The 15,144-nt window shown below is 44.1% G+C and overlaps 1 protein-coding gene across 2 annotated transcripts in view; it reads right to left on the reverse strand.

Annotated features, from left to right (window-relative positions):
- ETV6 (ETS variant transcription factor 6) overlaps nt 1-15,144 on the reverse strand; it is a 158,870-nt gene that overhangs the window by 76,737 nt on the left and 66,989 nt on the right. For both annotated transcript variants that reach the window (XM_058190663.1, XM_058190662.1), the window contains exon 2: nt 12,230-12,359. In XM_058190663.1, coding sequence (XP_058046646.1) covers nt 12,230-12,359 — 130 coding nt within the window. The remainder of the gene's footprint in view (nt 1-12,229; nt 12,360-15,144) is intronic.

Genomic DNA, 15,144 nt, shown 5'->3' on the forward strand with positions numbered 1-15,144 from the left:
TGCACACCCTGCATGCACGCGCAGCGAACCAGTGGCAAACCTTGGAGGATTTCACCACTGGTCTGACCCCAGAAATGGCAATATTCACAAAGCCCTAAGGGAATGCTTTCAGGTTCAGAATACTTACAGGAACCTCAGGGTGAGTGTCTTTGAACAGAATAATTAGAAGTCCTATTTCCCTGCAGACAGAACCAACCAAAATGTTGCTGGAACCCTTAGCGAATTCAATTTCCTGGAGACTAATCAGATAAGAGCACTGTATTCTACCTAAATGCATTAATTAATTTGCCAGCCGAAGAATAGAATTTGCCAGCCGTGTCATACCTAACAATAATAATAATAATAATAATAATAATAATAATAATAATAATAATAATAATAATAATAATAATAATAATAATAATAATAATAATATCAGAGTTGGAAGGGACCTTGGAGGTCTTCTAGTCCAACCCCCTGCCCAGGCAGGAAACCCTACACCATTTCAGACAAATGGCTATCCAACATTTTCTTAAAAATTTCCAGTGTTGGAGCATTTACAACTTCTGCAGACAAGTTGTTCCACTGATTAATTGTTCTAACTGTCAGGAAATTTCTCCTTAGTTCTAGGTTGCTTCTCTCCTGGATTAGTTTCCACCCATTGCTTTTTGTTCTACCCTCAGGTGCTTTGGAGAATAGTTTGACTCCCTCTTCTTTGTGGCAACCCCTGAGATATTGGAACACTGCTATCATGTCTCCCCTAGACCTTCTTTTCATTAAACTAGGCATACCGAGTTCCTGCAACCGTTCTTCATATGTTTTAGCCTCCAGTCCCCTAATCATCTTTGTTGCTCTTCTCTGCACTCTTTCTACAGTCTCAACATCCTTTTTACATTGTGGCGACCAAACTGAATGCAATATTCCAAGTGTGGCCTTACCAAGGCATTATAAAGTGGTATTAACATTTCACGTGATCTTGAGTCTATTCCTCTGTTTATGCAGCCCAGAACTGTGTTGGCTTTTTTGGCAGCTGCTGCACACTGCTGGCTCATATCTAAATGGTTGTCCACTAGGACTCCAAGATCCCTCTCACAGTTACTACTATTGAGCAAAGTACCATATATCCGGTACCTGTGCATTTTGTTTTTTTGGCCTAAATGTAGAACAATTATTAAATATATTATGTCATCAGCAGACAATATCTAGAAGATTTCCCTCTGACTTCATCCTTTATTATTCCCCTTTCTGCACAACCGTCTATACAGACAGGTTTGTTTGTGTGTGTGTGTGTGTGTGTGTGTGTGTGTGTGTGTGTGTGTGTGTACAAACACAAACCCTTCTCTTTCAGAGTAATACCCCTGCCCATGAAAACGTATATCATAATAAATAAGCATAGCCCAGTTAGATTTTTTGCCTCCGGTCAATATATAATATATTTTCTTCACAATAATCTTGGCAGTTTATCAACTCACTTAAGGTCAACTATGAACTTTCTCTTTTTTAGAACTGAAAACCTCTTCCCCCCCCCCCCCTACACACACACTATTTTCACTAGTTATGGCAAAAACGGAGTGACTAGAAAACCACAGAACCACAAGATGTGTTGAAGAACTCAAAGTTTTCTTTGGCTCAGATGCACATTTTCTCCTCGTGGATTGTTCTGGCCAAGGTTAACATGGTCATCTAGATTTTCCACAATCAAGATTTTTTCTCTCTCTCCCTTCTGCTCACGTGCGCTTTCCGTCAAGTGCTGTGCTGAATCCTGCCCAGCGATTCTGAAGAATGTGTCTCTGCAAAGTGCATTTTGCTGCCTCTTTGTGCCAGGTGGAATATCTTGAAAGGATTTTGGAATCGAAGAGTATAACAGTTGGAAGGGACCCTGGAGGTCTTCTAGTCCAACCACCTGCTCAGGCAGGAAACCCTATACCAGTGGTCGCCAACTGGTGGTCCGTGGATCACTGGTGGTCTGTGAGAAAATTTTGGTGGTCCGCAGAAAATTTATTTGCATTTTTTTTATATTGCGCTAAATCAGGGGTTCTCAAACTACAGCTCCTGGGACAGATACATGCAATGAACGTTTGTGTTGCTGCAGAGAGTCTCCCCCTTCGGGGTCTTCTTGTGTGGGTCGGAGGGGGGGAGAAATTCTGACTTGGGGTCTGCTTCAGCCTCCTGGTGCAGGGCTTTGGGCGAAGGCTGGAGGGAAGTGCCGCTGGTGGCGAAGAACCAGAGGGCCTTGTTCCAGTGGGACTACATCATGGCCTGGAACTGGCTGACCATTCAGCTTGCTGAGCCTCCAGGCGCTGGTACCTGGCCTTGCACTCCCGCAGGTCTTCCCTCAGCTTGGAAAGCCTATGCTCCTAGTCCTCAGTGAGGTTCTTCTACTGAGCCTCCTTCTTGGTCAGATCCAATTTGAACTGAGCCAGCTGTTTTGCCAACTCTTTCTCCTTGTGGCTGCTTAGCTCCAACAACTGCTTCCTGTTGGGGCCCTAAGAAGCCCGGGTGGGCAGGCGATGAGTGGGTGGGAGGAGAGGGGCGAGTAGAGGCTGGCGAGGCGCCCCTTGACGTGAGTGACAGTGAGTTGGCCATGCCCATCCAGTCACCTGACCACCTAGCCATGCCCACCCAGCCGGTCATTAGAAAGATCATATTAGTGTTCCGTGGAATTTAAAATTATGAATTTAGTGGTCCCTGAGGTCCAAAAGGTTGGCGACCCCTCCCCTATACCATTTCAGACAAATGGCTATCCAACATTTTCTTAAAAATTTCCAGTGTTGGAGCATTTACAACTTCTGCAGGCAAGTTGTTCCACTGATTAATTGTTCTAACTGTCAGGAAATTTCTCCTTAGTTCTAGGTTGCTTCTCTCCTTGATTAGTTTCCACCCATTGCTTCTTGTTCTACCCTCAGGTGCATTGGAGAATAGCTTGACTCCCTCTTTGTGGCAACCCCTGGGATATTGGAAGACTGCTATCATGTCTCCCTAGTCCTTCTTTTCATTAAACTAGGCATACCGAGTTCCTGCAACCGTTCTTCATATGTTTTAGCCTCCAGTCCCCTAATCATCTTTGTTGCTCTTCTCTGCACTCTTTCTAGAGTCTCAACATCCTTTTTACATCGTGGCGACCAAAACTGAATGCAATATTCCAAGTGTGGCCTTACCAAGGCATTATAAAGTGGTATTAACATTCACGTGATCTTGATTCTATCCCTCTGTTTATGCAGCCCAGAACTGTGTTGGCTTTTTTGGCAGCTGCTGCACACTGCTGGCTCATATCTAAATGGTTGTCCACTAGGACTCCAAGATCCCTCTCACAGTTACTACTATTGAGCAAAGTACCATATATCCGGTACCTGTGCATTTTGTTTTTTTGGCCTAAATGTAGAACAATTATTAAATATATTATGTCATCAGCGGACAATATCTAGAAGATTTCCCTCTGACTTCATCCTTTATTATTCCCCTTTCTGCACAACCGTCTATACAGACAGGTTTGTGTCTTTGTGTGTGTGTGTGTGTGTGTGTACAAACACAAACCCTTCTCTTTCAGAGTAATACCCCTGCCCATGAAAACGTATATCATAATAAATAAGCATAGCCCAGTTAGATTTTTTGCCTCCGGTCAATATATAATATATTTTCTTCACAATAATCTTGGCAGCTTATCAACTCACTTAAGGTCAACTATGAACTTTCTCTTTTTTAGAACTGAAAACCTCTCCCCCCCCCCTACACACACACTATTTTCACTAGTTATGGCAAAAACGGAGTGACTAGAAAACCACAGAACCACAAGATGAGTTGAAGAACTCAAAGTTTTCTTTGGCTCAGATGCACATTTTCTCCTCATGGATTGTTCTGGCCAAGGTTAACATGGTCATCTAGATTTTCCACAATCAAGATTTTTTCTCTCTCTCCCTTCTGCTCACGTGTGCTTTCCGTCAAGTGCTGTGCTGAATCCTGCCCAGCGATTCTGAAGAATGTGTCTTTGCAAAGTGCATTTTGCTGCCTCTTTGTGCCAGGTGGAATATCTTGAAAGGATTTTGGAATCGAAGAGTATAACAGTTGGAAGGGACCCTGGAGGTCTTCTAGTCCAACCACCTGCTCAGGCAGGAAACCCTATACCAGCGGTCGCCAACTGGTGGTCCATGGACCACTGGTGGTCTGTGAGAAAATTTGGGTGGTCCGCAGGAAAAATATTTGCATTTTTTATATTACACTAAATCAAGGGTTCTCAGACTAAGGCCCCTGGGCCGGATACATGCAATGAACGTTTGTGTTGCTGCAGAGAGTCTCCCCCTTCGGGGTCTTTTTGTGCGGGTCGGAGGGGGGGATAAATTCTGACTTGAGGTCTGCTTCAGCCTCCTGGTGTGGGGCTTTGGGCGAAGGCTGGAGGGAAGTGCCGCTGGTGGCGAAGAACCAGAGGGCCTTGTTCCAGTGGGACTACATCATGGCCTGGAACTGGCTGACCATTCAGCTTGCTGAGCCTCCAGGCACTGGTACCTGGCCTTGCACTCCCGCAGGTCTTCCCTCAGCTTGGAAAGCCTATGCTCCTAGTCCTCAGTGAGGTTCTTCTACTGAGCCTCCTTCTTGGTCAGATCCAATTTGAACTGAGCCAGCTGTTTTGCCAACTCTTTCTCCTTGTGGCTGCTTAGCTCCAACAACTGCTTCCTGTTGGGGCCCTAAGGAGCCCGGGTGGGCAGGCGATGAGTGGGTGGGAGGAGAGGGGCGAGTAGAGGCTGGCGAGGCGCCCCTTGACGTGAGTGACAGTGAGTTGGCCATGCCCATCCAGTCACCTGACTACCTAGCCATGCCCACCCAGCCGGTCATTAGAAAGATCATATTAGAGTTCCGTGGAATTTAAAATTATGATTTTAGTGGTCCCTGAGGTCCGAAAGGTTGGCGACCCCTCCCCTATACCATTTCAGACAAATGGTGGTTATCCAATCTCTTCTTAAAAACTTCCAGTGTTGGAGCATTTACAACTTCTGGAGGCAAGTTGTTCCACTGATTAGTTGTCCTAACAGTCAGGAAATTTCTCCTTAGTTCTAAGAATGAAGAGCATTGTAAGAGAGAAGGAAAAATTCTAAGAACCTCCTTTCCCCTTCAAATTTGTTTAAAAACAAACTAAAGCAGGAATTTGAATCTCCCATTAAGAAAAAAACCCACCCAGAATGCTTTGACCGGCAGACTTCAGCTTAAGCGAATCACATGGTCGTTAAGCAGAATCTGGCTTCCGCCATTAACTTTGCTTGTCGGAAGCCATCTTAGAAAGTCCCCAAAGGTGATCACGTGACCCCAAGGATGCTGTAACCATGGTAAATGCATGCTGATTGCCAAGCATCCAAATCTTGATCGTGGGAACATGGGGATGCTGCAGAGTTTGTAAGCGCAAGAACCAATTGTTGAGTCATTTTTTTCCCCCCCGGTCCCATTGTAATTTTGAATGGTCATTAAATTAACGATTGTAAGCGGAAGACTACCTGTATTTCCGTCTCGGCAGATTGAAGAAGGCTGGACTTCAACTGGTTGTTGTTGGTTTTTGCTGGTCTGCAACATCTGATAGTTGTTAAGGTAGACCTTAACTTAACAACAGTTCATTTAGTAACCGTTCGAAGTTACAACAGTGGTGAAAAAAGGGACTTATGACCGTTTTTCACACTTAACGACCGTTGTAGCATTCCCCAGGGTCACGTGATCAAAATTCAGATGCTTGGCAATTTGGTTCATATTTATGACAATCTGACCAGCGAAGAAAATGAGGGAAGCTAGAGTCGCTTACTAACTTTAATCACTTCAAGTGATTCACTTAACAACTGTGACAAGGAAGGTCATAAAACGGGGCAAAATTCCCTCAGCAAACGTCTCACTTAGTAAAATTATTTTGGGCTCAATTGTGGTTTGTAAGTCAAGGACTACTTGTACGTTACCTCACAACTTCCATAGAAGCCGCAATGGCATCGGGCACGCCACGAATTCTTTGTGCCGATGGCATAATTCATGTTGTGTGTCTGATGATGTAATATCACCTGCTCTTCTTGTGGCTGAACACGTACAAGGTTGCCAAGGTTGTGCTGTGTCTGGGTCACAACAGATGTGACGCTCTTCATTCAGACCTGCATTTCAGAAAAGTCCTTCCTGGACATTCCAATGATCCTGGCTAGTCACATTTCTGTTGCTAAGGCTTGCTTAAGACACTGTGTTAAGTGAGCTTTGCCCCGTTTCTGTTTCTATTCTATTCTATTCTGTTCTGTTCTGTTCTGTTCTGTTTTCAGGCTTAGGATTCCCTACCATTGGAAAAAAAAAACTGAGGTGAAAAAAGTCAGGTAGGACGCTGACCAAACCTATACAATAGTGGTACAGGTAAGTTGTCAATGTGCAACCATTCATTTATAGTGACCATTTACAACAGCACTAAAAAAGTGACTTATGATCATTTTTCACACATGACCGCTGCAGCATCCCCGAGGTCACGTGATCAAAATTTGGAGACTTGGCAAAGTCTGGCTCATATTTATGACGGATGCAGTGTCCCAGGGTCACGTGATCACCTTTTGCAACCTTCGGGTAAGCGAAGTAAATGCGGAAGTGTTACTAACTCTACAAGTGTAGTGATTCTCTTTAATAACCGTGGCAAGAAAGGATGTAAAATGGGGCAAAAAAAATAATAATTCTCGCTTAACAACTGTCACGCCGAGCAACAGAAATTTTGGGCTCAATTGTGGTCTTAACGAAGACTACCTGTATATAACTTTGGGATCCTGGAATTACTTGATGGACCCTGTGGAAGAGTTGCCCTTTTACTAAGTATAGAATTGTGTTTCTGGAAAAGCAGATTTGTAGTCATAGCTGGCCTGGATTTGGAGTTCCCAGGAGGTTTTTCAAACCTCAGGAGTGACCCTTGGCCAGGAAAAGTTTCTGCATTTTTCTAATGGACTCAAGAGCTGTCCCACACAACACCAGACAACTGCAGTCTAAATCGTGACTTAACGTCCTACCCTGGCATCTTGCTTGTCCCTTTCTTGTGTTCCTGAATTATTATTTTTTTGGGGGGAAACCAGAAACCTCTTAATGGCCTCTGACATGACTTAAACAAACACCTTCATGGTTGTGCAGATCCTGTCATCTCTGCATGTTGCGTTGCTTAGGCCCAGAGAAGGGCTCAACATCAGAATTGAGCCACACAAGGAAGAAAAAAAGAGCATCTGAACCCACTAGACTCAACTCTTACCCACTGAATTTGGGGGCACTTGTGGTGGCCAAGTGCTAAGGCTGGACTTCCCTCAAACCCTCCCTCTCTCTCATTATAATTTCCTTCCTTCCTTCCTTCCTTCCTTTTCATTCTTTCTTCTTCCTTTCCCTCTTTCCTTCTTTTTCCTTCCTTGCTTGCTCTCTTCCCATCTTCTCCTTTGTCTTCCCTCTTTCCCTTTCTCCTTTCCTGTCCCTTCTTGCATGCTCAAATGTAAAAGGGAAAACATTTATCCTTTTGTTTTTGTTTTTAGTTTGTTTTGCTAGCCCTCTGCCATCAAAAATGGAGCCTGAGAAGGCTGTGTGCGCCCTCACCGAGCCCATTTTTGGCCTCTGCCAGCGAAAACGGAGCTTGGGGGGACCATGCTGGCAGAGGCACCATGGGCCGCTCCTTTGCTGTTTCCAGGGCGGCCCCACGGGCCAAATCTAAGCACCCCGTGGGCCGGATGCGGCCTGCAGGCCTTGAGTTTGACACCCCAGCCCTTGGTCATCTCGCCTCGACTTCCCAATTCCCCTCCTTCAGATCAAGCTTTAGATCTTCATTTCACCCCCAATTCATGAGGAAAACCAATGTTTTGCTTTCATAAAGGTTTTCAATGTTATCTAAGCTGTACCAACACCAGGAGAGCAATACTGGGTTGCAAATCCCGTCGCTACCAGTTCACTTGTGGGCAGGCAGGCGCTCATGCATGCGTGCAACGCTTCTGCACATGTGCAGAAGCATCTGGACAAGTGGGCGGAGCCTCCCATCGCTGCCACTACCGGTTCGCCCGATCTGGGGCGAACTGGTAGCAACCCACCAGTTGCTGCAGGAGGGCCTCAAAAGATTAAGATCTGTTAGGCTTCACACACAAACACACATTCGTCCTTGAAAAGATGCCAGAGGAAAAACACTGGGTGCGATGGGAGTTATAATCTGAAGGGTCAGGAGTATGGAGACTATTCTTCCTCTATAGCCAGACTCCGCCACAATCTGCCGTTTTGTTCCCGAACTTTGCTTCCTGACGGCCAAGGATCATAGGACATTAGCCCAAAATACCTCCAGGCCCAATATCTCTGCCAATATTTCTCAACCTTGGCAACTTTAAGATATGTCGACTTGCCAAGATTGGGAAACAGCATTCTAAAAAGAAAGCGCAATCCTCGGTATAAAAATGGAAGACTGGTTTCAAAGTCAGGATGGCTCTTATCATTGTGAACATCCCTAATAGATAGCTTCAGTTGTGACTGTGTTAAAATACTCAAGAGCAGGGGTCTCCAACCTTGGCAACGTTAAGACTTGTGGACTTCAACTCCCAGCTTTGTTGGCTGAGGAACTCTGGAAGTTGAAGTCCACAAGTCTTAAAGTTGCCAAGGTTGGAGACCCCTGGTCAATAGAGTGGCCATTTTCTGGAATGCAACAGACTTCTAAGAATGTCTATGGGGATTCCCAGTCATGGTTCAACACTGAAGAAGAACTGAAGAAGCTTCCAGGATGAGAAGCAAAAGAAATCCAGAAAGTCCAGTTGCCTCTTGAAAAAGTACCTTTGGGACAGAGAGTTTTTAAAAAGACAGGGCTCCAATCATGTAGTTATACCTTGACTTTTTTTACCCTCCCCCGAATAAAAAGACACTCCAATCTCTTAAGAGAAGAGAAATGATTAGGTAACATCATCAACCATATTAAACCACAACTCATGAAGGTGTTAATACAACTTCCATATACATGACTCAGGATAAATTTGCAGGATTCAATCTGGGTTGGATAAGAAGTTTTGTCTTCCGAGCTTTCAAACTCATGCTGGAGCCCAGGGAACGTCTCTCTAGCAGAGTGTGGCTCTTCTGTGTGTGTGATATTTATATATGGCTTTTTTCAGCATCACTGTAACTTTAAATGGTTGTTCAACAAATGAGCGTTTGTTGAGGGCTACCTATACAGAAGCACAAGAGAAGGAAAAGGTAAAGGTTCCCTTCGTACATAATATGTGCTAGTCATTCCCGATTCTAGGGGGGCGGTGCTCATCTCCGTTTCAAAGCCGAAGAGCCAGCGCTGTCCGAAGACGTCTCTGTGGTCATGTGACCGGCATGACTAAACGGCAAAGGCGACGGAACGCTGTTACCTCCCCACCAAAGATCATCCCTATTTTTCTACTTGCATTTTTTATGTGTTTTCGAACTGCTAGGTTGGCAGAAGCTGGGACAAGTAACGAAAGCTGATCCCGTTTTACGCTGCACTGGGGATTCGAACTGCTGACCTTTCGATTGACAAGCTCAGCGTCTTAGCCACTGAGCCATCGCATCCCTTACAAGAGAAGGATGAGCAACAATGTTAACTATTTCCTGATTTGGGATCAAAGGACAAAACTGGTTTTGGTTGATTCTTATTCTCTTTCGTTTCACTTTAAACACCAGCAATGCAAACCTACTCATTTGCAATTTGGTATGGTGCTCTTGGGGTTTTTTTTTTGGGTTTTTTTTTGGGGGGGTGGGTGGGTTGGCAAAACCTACTGTGCTTTTTGGGCGTTTCCAAGAAATATACATCCAGGAAGTCCTTAATGCAGAGGAAGCCTTTATCTTAGGCAGTGTCCTCAAGAAATTGAAACTTGGCCTTTCAACAGATTAGAGAGAAGGGCTGGGGCAGAGAGAACAAACTTCTAAATTTCATTAAACCAACTGAGCATTGATTTTTTTTTTAAAAAAAATTGAGATAATATAAAAGAGAAACAAGAGGAAGTCTAACAATCAAAAGCACTATATTAAAGAAGGTGATAAAATCTGTTGAAGGCTGACCAGTACACACTGTTCCTTGGCCTAATTTTCTTTCCCTATGTTCTCATGAAGGATCAATAGTTAGCCCTGCCCAAAACTCTAATTTCACACACTTGGAATTCCTTACTTTGAAATGGCTTCCTTTAGACCGATTTCTAAACCAAGAAAAGCAAGTGTTTTAACCAGGGACCATCCGGTCCAGTTCATACCGGATGGCCCAATCCGGTAGCGATGGCGGCAGGTGGTTCAAAGAAATCCCTGCCGCGTGATCATCAGAGGCTTTTTTTTTAACTTTTTTATTTTTTCTTCGGCCGAAAAAATGCTTTTAAAAGTAAAAAAAAAAGCCTCTGATGATCGCGTGGCTCAGCTGGGTACTAGCTAAAAAACCGGGGAGGGGGTCCGTTTTTGGTCCTAGAAGGCTTCCCTGAAGCCTGCTAGCCAAAAAATGGGTTGGGGGGGGGTTCATTTTTGAGAGAGAGAGAGCAAGAAAGGAGGGAGGCAGGGAAGGAAGGAAGGAAGGAAGGAAGGAAGGAAGGAAGGAAGGAAGGAAGGAAGGAAGGAAGGAAGGAAGGGAGTGAGTGAGTGAGTGAGTGAGTACAAACCTGGCACTAGACACAGCTTCAGAGGATAATCCAGGGCTGAAAGGGACCTAGAGGTCATCTAGTCCAACCCTGCTCCAGCAGGACATTGTTAGTGTCTTTCAGTCGGTCACATAGCCACGCCCACCCAGTCACATGACCCCTCCCACCAAGTCATGCCCACAGAACCGGTAGCAAAAAAAATTTAGATTTCACCCCGGCTTTAAACTCATCATAATCTCTTATTACCTATTAACAGAAATATAAACGACCTTTAAAATGTTTTTGTAGGACACTAAATGCCAAGCAGTGTGCTATAATCTCATATCCCTGAATTAAACGAATAGACACTAAGACTGAAGGACAGTCCAATAATAACCCAAAGTACAAGTACTCAAGACATTAAAGGAGAATTCAGTACAGGTAGTCCTTGACTTACGGCCGCAATTCAGACCAACATTTCTGTTGTTAAGTGAGACATTTCTGGAGTGTGTTTTGCCCCATTTTGCGACCTTCCTTGCCTCAGTTGTTAAGTGAATCACTGCAGTTGATAAGTTAGTCACCCGGTTGTTAAACGAATCTGGCTTCCCCATTGACTTTGCTTGCGTGACCAGGTGACCCTGGGACACAGCAACGGTCATCAATATGTACCAATTGCCAAGCATCTGGATTTTGATCCCATAAATCATGGGGATGCTGCAAAAGTCGTAACTGTGAAAAACAGTCCTAAGACACAGTGCCATTGTAACTTTGAATGGTCACTAAATGAACTGTCATAATTCGAGGACGACCTGTACTGCAGTCTTAGGAATACAAATAAATTATTCAGAGGGGCATCCTTAAAAACCACACAGAAAATCTAATTATGGCCCAGAAAGACTGTTTGGGCAGCATCCACACAATATCTCTAAAAGTTTCTACTAGAATATGAAGACAAAGTGTAGTGGTAGAGGAAGACAATATTGTGCGGTTGCGGTTCTGAAAACAAGTTGTGATCTTTCAGTAAGCACATTAAGGCCATCGTGAAACACTGGGATACCCATAAAGACTTTGCCATCCTTAATTACACGCCTGTTCTAAACAGGTCCCCTGTCAGGGTTCCGATGGATGCCCTAATTAAATCATGAGCCTCGAGCCAAGCTTTAGAAGAAATCCAGTTATTTATTAGGAGCTTCCTGTTAGCATGTTCCCAAGTAAAGCCAGTTCTGACCTTACGTAATTTACGCCCCAATCAACAGAGCAATTTCGCAGGTTGTAGAGACCACTCCCCTCTGGCCGCTGTGGGTAACCCTGGGATACAGCCTTAAGAGAGATGAGTCTGGAATGTGCATCTGTCTTTGGCTGCCGTGCCGTTTCGTCGGTTTCCCATCCCTCCCCTCTTGCTTATCACAACTCGAGAGCAAGCCAGGGATGCTTTGCGAGTTGACATCCCCATTTGGGGTCCAGCCACTTCTGGATCACACAGAACAGCTCATGGAAATGAAGTCTTCTAGGACGAACCATTTTGCACATCCCGATACATCTTCCCAACCATGCGTACCTGCTGGAGATCCGCAACGCATTTCCACCACATATTTCAATGGCATTAGCAAGGACCTGCGTTTTAAAAAATAGGACCTGGAACCACTCCTGTCCCCTTCCCCACATCTTCTCCAAAAAGCCACGCCTGAAACACTCACGCAAATGGGCTGGAAGTCTGAGGGTCTCGTCCTCCATCCTGATAGTTCGATGCAGTGGGACATGGAGAGGTGACGAGGAAGGATAATCGTCTACTGGGCTCACAGGCGGAGTATACGAAATTCTTTCCTGCTGTAAGAGGGAAAGAGAAAACAATGTGAATTTTTTTTTATTTGCATTTATATCCCGCCCTTCTCCGAAGACTCAGGGCGGCTTACACTATGTTAGCAATAGTCTTCATCCTATTTGTATATTTATATACAAAGTCAACTTATTGCCCCCAACAATCTGGGTCCTCATTTTACCTACCTTATAAAGGATGGAAGGTTGAGTCAACCTTGGGCCTGGTGGGACTAGAACCTGCAGCAATTGCAGGCAGCTGTGTTAATAACAGACTGTCTTAGCAATCTGAGCCACCAGAGGCAGCAACTGCCTACCAGGTAGCAACCAGGTAGCAACTAGGAGAAATGAAACAAATCCTATCTGGAAAAAAGTAGAAATCTGCATCATATTTGTAGCACTTTCCCGAAAGAAATAGTGAGTCTTTTGGGCAGGACGAGGTAGAATCAGCCTTCAAAACCTTCCCTTTCTCTCTTTTGACTATGTCTCCTAAGTTCTAAATTTTCTTGGTTCCTTAAAGGGTTCTACACCGGAAGCCACTTCTGATTTGGGGGATGTGGTAGGAAGCCGAGCATCGGTTTTTCAGATAGCATTCCAATCAAGCTACAAGTAAGTTCTGCTCGCCGTTGGCAATTTACAAGCCTGCTGTCAGGTTCTGATAGAAAGATGCATGTAAAAGAGACAAGTAGAATGATTATTATCAGTTGGAAGGCAGGAAGGAAGCAAACAGAAAGGCAGAAAAACAGGAAGGCAGGAAGAAAGACAGGAAAATAGGAAGGCAGGAAGGAAGGCAGGGAAACAGGAAGGCAGGAAGGAACGCTGGGAAACAAAAGGGCAGGAAAACAGGAAGAAAGACAGGAAAATAGAAAGGCAGGAAGGAAGGCAGGCAGGAAGGAAGGGAGGGGGGAGACGCTGACCTATATGTTTATGGAACAGAACAGAGAGCTATTCCTTTCTGAAATGACAATTTAAATTGATCCAGATTTTACAACCAACCCAAGATTAAAACTTAACTATTAACTAAAACAACATAACTCATTATTTGCAGATCATTCTCATCAGGATAAATTATTGTTCAGTGCAGAAGTACATCGCTTGCAGCCCTTGGAGATTCCCAAAAAATGCTTCTTAAAATGTACTACTTAAAGCAGGAGTAGTCAACCTTTTTATACCTACCGCCCACTTTTGTATCTCTGTTAGTAGTAAAATTTTCTAACCGCCCACCGGTTCCACAGTAATGCGCTGTGTATCGTCTGTGCATGCTTCTCGTGCATCGTGGATTGGGTTTGGGGGAGACGCCAGCTATCAGCTCTGCTTGTCTATTACAGGTGGGTGGTGTGGGGGGAGTTGCGCGAGCTATTCTGGGACGAGGCTCTTTTGCGCCATTTAGTTTCACGTACGTAACATGAACTAAACTTATGCGCGGGCGATACAAATAGTATATTTTCAGAAAATTAAATTGACACGGGGAATTTTATGAAAACCTAATGAAAATGTTTTTAAATAATGCTATAATTTTTTTTTAAAAAAGTCAATTAAATTTAAAAAAAGGAAAGTGATTCAGTATCGGACAGAACCCCTACCGCCCACCATGAAAGCTGGAACGCCCACTAGTGGGCAGTAGGGACCAGGTTGATTACCACTGACTTAAAGGAATAAAAGAAAAACATTAAATAAATGGCCGGAGGATCCTATTATTCACGTTTATTTTTTTTAATCCATTCTATATAAATGAGATGGAATTAAACTGGGGTTTCTTCTGATTCCACCAAATATTTCGGAGACAACCCCCTGCTACCTCTCAACAACCAAATGTGGCCCCCAAATCTGGAAAAGGCCTGGTTTTAGGGACTGTTTAAGTCATCTATTTTCCTGAGAAACTGTCTTGTAGAGCAAACTAGGTGCTTGTTTCATTAACCACAATTGGCCAGGTTCACACATTACACTAGGACAGGAGTCAGCAACCCGTGGCTCTGGAGCCGCATGTGGCTCTTTCACCCTCTGCTGCGGCTCCCTGTCGCCCGTTGGCTCCACAATTGATAGTGATTTCAGATAGGACAGATAGAGGGAAAAGGACGCCGGGCTAGGGGGAGACTCTATGGTGGGGGAACTGGACTTCCGGTCGGCAGAGGAAAAAAGGATGCCACACTAGGAGGAGACTCTATGGTGGGGGAACCAGACTTCCGGTCGGCTCCAGAATTGAATGGGGGGCTTCCGATTAGTGGCTCTTTGAGTGTTTAAGATTGCCGATCCCTGCACTAGAATCAAACTATACAGAAATTATGGCTGACACAACAGGGTAACCCAGTTGCAACATCATCTAAACTTTCAAATGGGAAAACTAGCAGCTCTAATGAAAAATACATGGGAGAAAAATTAAATTAACCAAAAAGGAAGGTGTTGGTATATTTTCCTGAAACTTTAAGTATTTTGTGAGATTGCCGCCATTAAATAAAATCATTTCTATTAATTTGGGCATACTTTGGGCACCATCTGCATGTTGAAAATGCCTCAATCACAACAACCTGCAAAGCTAACTTCTGGGAACATCTACAGCAGTTCAATAATCCACATTTTAATCCCATTTTTCCCCCCAACACTCTTGGAAAACTTGAGAACATATTGAAGATACACTTTGATAAGACACACTTATGAAAATCTGCAACGCTGCCCAAACATACTAAAATAAAATACACAATAAAGACGAAAGAAATGAGGAAATTGCCGGTTTATTGAATTTCTAATTTGGGAGCAACTCTAGATATTACAAGCAGTTTTAAATTGTGGTTTAAGACTT

The sequence above is a fragment of the Ahaetulla prasina genome, chromosome 7, assembly GCF_028640845.1.
Source record: "Ahaetulla prasina isolate Xishuangbanna chromosome 7, ASM2864084v1, whole genome shotgun sequence".
Taxonomy (NCBI): domain Eukaryota; kingdom Metazoa; phylum Chordata; class Lepidosauria; order Squamata; family Colubridae; genus Ahaetulla; species Ahaetulla prasina.